The 9,583-nt window shown below is 30.9% G+C and overlaps 2 protein-coding genes across 3 annotated transcripts; one reads left to right on the forward strand and one right to left on the reverse strand.

Moving 5' to 3' along the window:
- Positions 1-280: 280 nt before the first annotated feature.
- Positions 281-909, reverse strand: LOC124420108 (tryptophan--tRNA ligase, cytoplasmic-like). The gene is made up of 2 exons (XM_046952035.1): positions 505-909; positions 281-447 (listed from the first exon to the last, which is right to left on the reverse strand). The coding sequence occupies exons 1-2, from the start codon at positions 683-685 to the stop codon at positions 281-283; spliced, it is 348 nt and encodes a 115-aa protein (XP_046807991.1). The 5' UTR covers positions 686-909.
- Positions 910-2,177: 1,268 nt separating this feature from the next.
- On the forward strand, positions 2,178-6,827 carry LOC124421375 (vacuolar protein sorting-associated protein 16 homolog). 2 transcript variants are annotated; one of them, XM_046956471.1, is made up of 12 exons: positions 2,193-2,444; positions 2,522-2,711; positions 2,771-3,047; positions 3,268-3,956; positions 4,015-4,142; positions 4,205-4,353; positions 4,417-4,538; positions 4,593-4,754; positions 5,818-6,089; positions 6,166-6,297; positions 6,358-6,558; positions 6,621-6,827. In XM_046956471.1, exons 1-12 carry the CDS (start codon positions 2,389-2,391, stop codon positions 6,766-6,768), a joined length of 2,526 nt encoding a protein of 841 aa, XP_046812427.1. In that variant the 5' UTR covers positions 2,193-2,388; the 3' UTR covers positions 6,769-6,827. The 2 variants fall into 2 exon arrangements, 1 of the variants encoding a protein (XP_046812427.1); XR_006941619.1 differs by lacking the exon at positions 6,621-6,827 and having other exon boundaries at positions 2,178-2,444; positions 6,152-6,297; positions 6,358-6,423.
- Positions 6,828-9,583: the final 2,756 nt, after the last annotated feature.

Consider the following 9,583-nt stretch of genomic DNA (forward strand, 5'->3'; position numbering starts at 1 on the left):
TTAGATTTTTCTTTTATACAAAATAAAATGAAAATTGGTGTGATTAAATTTGAAATAAAATGAAAAAATTCAAAGAAAAAACATAAATTTTCATTTTGTTTCTGTTTTTATTTGAAATTTGTTACTGTTTTTATATTTTTCATTGTTTAATAAAAATAAAACTCAAATAAAACGAAAAAAATCAATCGTTTTGAAAATTTTTAAAAAATTAAAAAAAATCATACGATTTTTAATTTTCCATCCGTATTTTCAGTAAGTTTTATTACATTTGGTATTTTCACTATAATATTTTTAATTTTATTTGCAAATTCTGACAAGTTAAAATAGTGTTTAGTTCACGATGTGAAAAGAAAATACCTCGACGTATTAAATGATGTACTGGTTTACCACTTATCTTTTCTATACGTTTAATTAGCTCATCATCTATTCTGGACGACCCGAAACGTTCTTGAATGCATAAAAAGAATTAGCATGGGCATAATTTACTAAAAAAAAATAAATTACTTATTAATTTGTCATAATCGATTCCAGTCGCGCTGTTACTCGCCACATTCCATGGATCGACAACATCATGTTGTTCATCGTTAACCGTAACCTCAACACCCGTTGCAGTTTCTTCGATTTCATTTGGCTTGATATTTAAGGCTTCAATGCCTTTCGTCTCTGCAATTAGATTAATACTCATTTTCCGTATTGTTATTTTTATTATTTATAATAAACAATTGTACTGCAATTTGTTATTATTGAATGGCTACAATTCTAAAATGTTCGCTGTATATATACTTGTGTAGTACAAATAATGATTAATATATTTTGTATATAAATATGTAGTACATATTTTATTTTAAGTTATTATATCAAACATAGGGATTTTCCCTATTTTATTTGAGCTCTACACCGAGTTAAAATTAATGTACTAATTTGTCCACCGAATTTTACAAGCTTTCTCGATTTTTTTTAATGCTATGCACACAATTAGGACGAATGACGATTTTTTCGGAACGAATTTTCGTCGTCAGATATAGAACACACTAAAGTATATGAAAATACGCATAAGCAGTGCGTATGACGAAATTCGTTGTACCTAACGAACTGTGCGATAGGTTTATTTCTATTTCTTACGCAGACGAATTAATTGGGGAAAATTGTTTTAAAACCAATTCTGGAATCCGAATTTTCTGAAATTTGGCGGTTGTGAAAACAGCTAATGACAATTCAATATTATATTCGAAAACTAAAAAAACTAAAAATAAAATTTTCGGAAATTCGAACATAAGTTCGAAAAATTTTTAAAGCTATTAAAACCAGTTCTGGTGATCCGAATTGTCAGTCAGTTTGGCAGCATGGAGTGACACTTGATGACACTACAATGCTATGCTGGAATATTTAAAATTAAGTTCGAAAATTCGAAGTAATTTTCGAAAAAAATTTGAAGCTGTTAAAATAATCTCAAAATTGGGAATACATTCACAAAAATATAATTTTAGTTCTATTCGAGGTCAATTTCTTACATTTTCGAATTTCGAAATAATATTCGAATAAATTTTAAAGCTGTTAAAATTATATCAAAATCGTGGAGATTTACAAAAATATAATTTTTGTTTCTTTTGCTTACTTTTTCCAATTTCGAACAAGCAAATTTTGAAACGAATTCGCAGTACGAATAATTTGATTGTGTTCATTCGACGAATTTACGCAACAAATTTTTTTCGACTAGTTCATCGTGCTTTACGAAATTCGTCGTTCGTCCCAATTGTGCGTATACCATAAATTATATTTTTTTAATTTCGAAAAATTATTTTATATCTCTTAAAATTTCACCCCTCTTAATATGGACTGCGCTTATAACAAACACATTTGACTGGTCCTCGGAGTTCGTTATAAACTACGGGTATATATTCTTTTTGTATAACATTTCCTGAATAGAAAAAGAAAACATTAGCCACAATGATATAATAGTTTATTAGAGATTAATTCAAATTTTCTACCGTTACTTAAAAATAATAAATTACTTTATCCGGCAAAATAGTTATGTAATACGGCAACTCAAATAATTTTATAGAACAGCTGATCAAAACAAATTAAATTTTTCATTCGAGAGAATATACAAAAGATGATACGATAAACACAGCCGGTTAAGAAATGTAAACGGAAAAATGTCAAACAATATATAGAAAAAATGTTTTGCCTGTTGGCTGTTGTGTCAAATAAAATATAAACATAAATGTCATCTTCTTAATATATCCCTTGTTTAGAATTTTTTATCTCTGTTTACTACTGTCCAAAGTAAATTTATAAATTTACTTTGCTAGTGTCATTATTGAATTTATAGAAAAATTAAAAAAAATCAAGAAAATTTATAAAATATACATTTATAATTAATCCAAAATGCCGATTATGTACAATACTGGCGATTGGTTCGTTTTGCGACCCACAACTTACAGGTAAATACCATCATATATCGCTTTTAAGTGAAACAAAATTGCCGTTTACACCCACTTTTCAATCATCAATAATACAGGAAACTCGATTTACATACACCGGATTGGCCATTAGATTTGGATTTAGAATATATGAAAGTAGTATGTGCTCCGTATGGTGGTCCAATAGCGGTGACAAGAGATCCTAATCAAATAGTGCCAATAAAAGGTACTGCTAAACCTGTTATACGCATATTCGATACAGCTGGCCTGGAATTGGGTAAAATTTGGGTAAGTTTAAAGATTAACATATTATCGTAAAATTAGACAATAACTACATTTGATTTCAGTGGAATCATGGTAAATTAATTTCAATGGGTTGGTCCGATACGGAAGAGTTGATTTGTGTACAAGATGATGCATTGGTTTTCATTTACGATATGTTTGGTAATGAAAGATATTCCTATAGTATGGGCCAGGAAGCTAGTTTAACTAAAATTGTTGATGCCAAAATATATCAATCATCAACTGGAACTGGTGTGGCTGTAATGACTACTAACGGTCGTATTTTCTTAAAACTCAATAGTGCAAAAGATAATCGATCTCGACTCTTGCCTGAGATTCCAAGTAAGTTAAATCATATACACATATAGGTACTTTTATGATATATTGATAGCGTGTTACGAACCAATACTCTTAATAATTGGACCTCATTTGACCCAAACAAAGTCTTCTTAGCTGTTTTATAACTGTTTTGTTTCGAATAGCATAAAAGTCTATATACCATTTGCAACAAAAACTGGTTTAAATATTAAATTCACATTTAACTCATAATTTTTTTGCACAGAATCTCTATCCGAATGCACTTGCTGGGAAATTGTGACAGAAGAACGCAATAGCTATTGTCTCTTGGGAAGAGATCGTGAAGTTATTAAATTATTTTTGGGAGAATCTGTGGGATCAATAACACGCAATTTAATTAGTAAACCTTTTGAACGCATCATTTCAATGTCTTTATCTTATAATCATCAGAATTTGGCTTTATATACTAATAATGGTATTTTATGGATGGGTAGCGTGGATATGAAACAAAAATATTGTGAATTTGATACTGGACGCAAAGATATGCCAAAGCAAATCGAATGGATTATGAACGTTGACAACGCTCAATCAGATGCTGTAGTCATAGCATATAATTCATTTTTATTGGTTGTCAATCGTAATGGTGATAAAAATCTATTTAGTTATGATCCGGCTATATTTCTGGTTGCTGAAATGGATGGTGTTCGTATTCTAACAAATAACACTCACGAAATGATACAGAAATTACCGAAATGCGTGCAGAATATATTTGCTATTAATAGTCAGGAACCATCGAGTTTTCTATTTGAAGCTCAGAAAAAATTCCAAGAAAAATCACATCAATCTGATGAATACTTGAGTCTATTTCGTGATCGCATGAACGAAGCCGTAGATGAGTGCATAGAAGCTGCTGGTTATGAGTTTTGTATGGAAACTCAAAAAAGTTTAATGAGGGTAAGATAAATTTTAATAAATACAAATAATATGAACTGCAATGAATATATATTTTTAGACTGCCTACTTTGGCAAAGGCTTTATAAAGTCTCATAATCCTGACGAATATATTAAAATGCTGCGTATTTTAAGAGTTTTAAATGGCTTGCGACATCCCAAAATAGCCATGCCTTTAACCATAAAACAGTGAGTATATTTCTGTATTTTTATACTTTATAATTACATTTTTATCTTAAATTTCTTGACAGATTTTTACATTTAAAACCAGATGTCATTCTGGGACGTTTAGTATTTCGAAAACACTATGCCATTGCTATACAAGTTGCAAAACATTTAAAATTACCAGAATCTTGGATATTAGAACATTGGGCATATCACAAGGTTATAAATGATAAAAGTAAGTAAAAGTATTCGTAATGAATGGAGAGATGTGAATAATATTTGTTTTAAATTTTCTTAGATGATCATGAAGTTGCTCGCAAAATAACGGAAAAATTCAAAAATCCCTCTGTTGAAGGTATATCATTTTGTAATATAGCTGAAAAAGCTCATGAAGCTGGACGTGATGAATTAGCAATTAAAGTAAGCAGAAATAATCTCTTGCTTGTTTATGTAATAAGTTCTATCTGCTTTTAGTTACTAGAGTTAGAACCAAGAGCTTCATTGCAAGTGCCGCTATTATTAAAATTGGGTAAATATGATCGTGCTGTCCAGAGTGCCACACAGTCAGGAGACACTGAATTGGTGGCTACTGTTTTGTTGGAGATTAAAAAGAAAATGATGCTTACAAACTTTCATGTAAGTAAAAAAAAAAACGAATTATTAAACTGAGAACATTACAATCACAATTTATGTCCATTTCTGTCGATTTAATTTAGATTAAAATATGATCTTTCTTAAAAGTCGTTAAAATATTCACCCCTATTCTGCATTTCGATTACGTGCGTTCATTACTCAATGTTCGAATAAAGGTATTCCAACAATCGTAAGAAAAAGAAGAAGCAATTCCACTTCGTTTCAATGCTTTACCATTGTGTGTATTCTGCATGTCGATCGTAATTGCGTTTTTGTAATTTGTAATAGTTGATACGAAAAATCGACTTTTCGTCTTTTTTCATTTATGTGGTTAAAAGTCGACTTTTTTCATTTAATTAAAAGTCGACTTTTAGACTTTTCGACTATAAGTATTTTATAAATGGTCGACTTTTCAGTTTTTTCAACTTTTTGACTATTTTAGACTTTTTTCCGACTATTTTAGAGTTTTTGACTTTTTTCCACTTTTTTAAAATTTTTGACTTGTTTCTACAATTTTCGAGTTTTTGACTTTTTCCGACTTTTTTCGACTTTTCGACCTTTTTCGACTTTTTTCGACTTTTATCGGCTTTTCGACTTTTTTCGAGTTTTTCCGACTATTTTAGAGTTTTTGACTTTTTTTCCGCCTTTTTAAAATTTTTGACTTGTTTCTACAATTTTCGAGTTTTCGACTTTTTCCGAACTTTTTCGACTTTTTTCAACTTTCTTCAACTTTTTTCGACTTTTTTTCGACTTTTTCGATTTTTTCGATTTTTTTTGACTTTTTTTCGACTTTTTCCGAATTTTTTCGACTTTTTTTTTAACAAAGTCGAGTTTTCGACCTTTTTCACAGACGATAGTCGAGTTATCGACTTTTCGACTTTTTTCGACAAAAAGTTGATTGTTCGAATATCCGAAAGTCGATTTATAGAACCCAGCGGAGAGTCGAATCGAAATGCAGAATACCCAAGTTGCCAAACGGAGAAAATTTCGATTCAAATTGAAATGCAGAATAGGTGTCATTATTTGAAAGTTGATTTTTTCGATAAAAATATTAATTTATTTTCAGATGATTATACGCGAGTATCCCATGGCTTTAAATATTTATAAAAAAATGATGAATGAATGGAGTCGTACCGCTTTATATGACATTTACAATACCGAAGATGATCACAAATCAATTGCTGAATATCATTTTCGAAATGCTCTTGAAAGTGAAACTTTAGAAGCAAATCTATCAATTATAGCCAATAGTTATACACAAGGTCGTCGTAATGTCGAGGCCGAACTTTGTTCTGACACAAGTAAATTAATGAAATTACAAAAAGCTTTAACTACCAAGTAAGTTGTTTTTTCCTTTTTTGCCTTAAAATAATTGGTTTCTTATGTTTTTTATAAACAAGCATTTTAATTATAGATATAGTAAGATATTTGGTGATATAACATTCCATGGTTTATCCATACACAATACCATTGAAAAGCTTTTAGAGTTGGGAGAATTGAAAGAAGCTGAAAAAATTAAAAATGATTTTAAAGTTCCAGATCGAAGGTTAGATTTTTTAAACTTTTTGTTTAAGTAACAACAAAATTATGATATTTTATTTTGCAGATTTTGGTGGTTACGCATTTTAAGTCTATCCAGTAAACAAAATTGGATTGAGTTGGAAAAATTTGCTAAAAGTAAAAAAAGTCCTATTGGCTATGAACCATTTGTTGAAGTTTGCCTTAAACAGAACAATTTAACTGAAGCACGTAAATTTATACTCAAATGTCGTGATGATCGTAAAACTTATTGGTATATTAGAGCAGAGTAAGTTTTGTATTTAATCAAATAGAAAGCATTTTTTTAAAATAACTTTAATTAATTTTTAGACTTTACGAAGAAGCCATCGATACGGCATTCGAACAACGTGATCTCAATACATTGTATGTACTGCAACAAAAGGCCACTATGTTAGGCAATCGTCAACAGTTAGATAAAATTAATGTATGCATTACTATTTTAGCTTCTAAAAAATAAAGTATTTATAAAATTTAAGAAAGAAAAATAAATTATAATAATCTTAATATACAAAGTAATTCTGTTTATACTTCTGTTTCTGTTTCTCATACATTGGACTACAAAGATTACGCTTATGGCATATTAGTAGAAAGTAATAATCATTTCTCCAAAAGATGGGTAAAATAACTACTTTCGGAAGTACAACAAAAAAAAAACACTTTTAAGAGTATAATCTGTAGGTTACTTGAAGATAGTAAAGAGACGATTGTCTCCGCTCCCGCTTACAAAGTGGACACTAAATAACGACTGTCTTCATTCTCGATTACAAAGGGTACATTCGTGACGAATGACCCAAAACATACAAATTACGATTATTCAGGTGGTTAACTATTAGTGGAAATGACTGTTTTTTCGTATGCATTGATTCTTTGTCGAACTGCTGGGTATAGATTAAAATGTAATTAATTAATACAGTAGGGAATGCAAAAGAAAACTATTACTCGACTTTTCTGCAACTAACTTTAAGTTATTTTATAAAGAGTTACCTTTAAGCTAATTTTTTAGTAACTAATTTAAGCTAGTTGAAATGTCATGCAGAGTCGGACAATTGACTACTGCGTAGGACATCGCCATGTTAAAATAGTCAGTCGGCTCCATTAAAGATAATCCATGAATCAACCATAACTAGTTGATGAAAGAGTCAATGCATACGAAAAAGACAGTAATTTCCACTAATAGTGAACCACCTGTATGATCGTAACTCGTATGTTTTGGGTTATTCGTCATGGATGTACCCTTTGTAATCGAGAATGAAGACAGTCGTCACTTTAGTGTCCTCTTTGTAAGCAGGAACGGAGGCAGTCGTCTCTTTACTATCCTCAAGTAACTTAAAGATTATACTCTTAAAAGTAGTTTTTTTGTTGTACTTCCGAAAGTAGTTATTTTACCCATCTTTTGAAGAAATGATTATCTTTTGAAGAAATGATTATTACTTTCTACTAATATGCCACTATCTGGTTGACTCAAATTTATATCTTTCGGGTCAATCGTCACATTATTGTCCCATAGTATTCTAGAAAGTAGACACTTGAAATTTTTAAATTTTAGTTCCATTAATATCTTACCACCTGGCTATCTCCAATTCGTATTTTTTTTTTGGTCTTTCGTCACAAATAAACTCTTTGTAATCGAGAATGAAGACAGTCGTCACTTTAGTGTCCCATTTGTAAGCGAGAGCGGAGGCAATCGTCTCTTTACTGTCTCTTTGTACTGTGTAAAGTGACGATTGACTTCCTCGCAGGACAAGCCCATGTTAAAATGGTCGGTCACCTGGGTAGTCAGGTGGCTAGGGGCCACCACAAGTGGTAGGTTAAGTGGTCAGTTCGGGACTGTGCCGTAGATCTGCTAGGTTGTTCTAAATCAGTGTTGCCTATACACATATTGTTACACATTTATTTGTATTGGTAAAGCAACAGAGAACAAAATGTAACCCAAAATAAAACTGTACTAATAAAGTGACTGCAAACTAAAATGTATATTATAATTGTCAAATTGATATTATGAATTTTGACAGACAGCGTACATTAAAGTTCATATGTAAAAAACTATCAGCAGTGCTATCTCATTCAACTCAATAAATTCGGCATTCTCAAAATTTTGTTGTATTTCTATGTGGATTTTAAAAAAGTTGAGTGCAGATCAGGGATGGCATAATTGGTACGATGGTACTTTTTTTGATACTATTTGATGTACAAAAGTACCGTGATACTCCCGAGTCTTATTTGATACTTTCAAGGGTACATTCTCAATATCTGATTACCGTTTAACCAGTAGTAAATCTCTATGATAAAATAATTTTTATACCCACCATCAAAAAACACATCGAAATATTGGTTATAGACCCGTAAAAGTATATAAATTTTGGGTCCTTAATAAATTCTAAGACGATTTAGCCTTGTCCGTCTGTTGAAATCACGATAAGGACACATGGGAAGAGCTAGACAGTTGAAATGTCGCATAAGTATTCTATATTGTTAACGTTTGCTTGGTATTGAAAATGGGCAATATCACTTTTTCGAATAGCCCCCCTACAAGTGGACCTCCAGAAAACAGCTTCACCGAGCGTAACTGTTTTGGCAGCAGTATAGCGATGAAATTCGACATAAAGAAGTTTCATATAAGCCAAAATCTTTCAACAAAATTTTTTTACGATCGTCCATAATTGACCTATATAAGGTCCCCTTCAGAATTTAAAAAAAATTATCGGCCATCAAATAAAAGTTGTCGGAAACAGCTACTAAAGTTATACAGTATTGTAATTATCTTCATATTATCAGACAAAATGTTAAAATAGGCGAAATCCTGAGACTAAGACGCTTCTATAAGATTAATCAGCGCTGAAAACGAATATATATAAATATATTTCAAAAATTACAAACTTTTAGTACTTTGAGATCCAAAAAAGTACCCTCTGATATATTTTTTGATACTGAGACAAAATCTCTTTTTCTATCCCTGGTACAAATCTTACTTCGACAAATGCTGATCAGCAACTGAGTTGATTTTGTTCTGCAAGTTGAGAGATAATCAACTAACACATGCTCAAATAAGAAAATACATAAGTAAGCTTATAGTGTAGGTGAGTCAACGCAACTTCAGAAAAATATTCTTGCCCTATCTCACGTGATAGGAAATCGAGGTTTTGGGCAACATTGTTCTAAATAATAAACACCCAATTTACACGATGATTTTTTTTTCATGTTTGCCCAGACGTCTGTTTTCATGTTTGTCGGTGATTGGTGGTGAGCGGGGAAGAGGAGAATGGGGGGTAAGA

The sequence above is a fragment of the Lucilia cuprina genome, chromosome X (assembly GCF_022045245.1).
Source record: "Lucilia cuprina isolate Lc7/37 chromosome X, ASM2204524v1, whole genome shotgun sequence".
Lineage (NCBI taxonomy): Eukaryota > Metazoa > Arthropoda > Insecta > Diptera > Calliphoridae > Lucilia > Lucilia cuprina.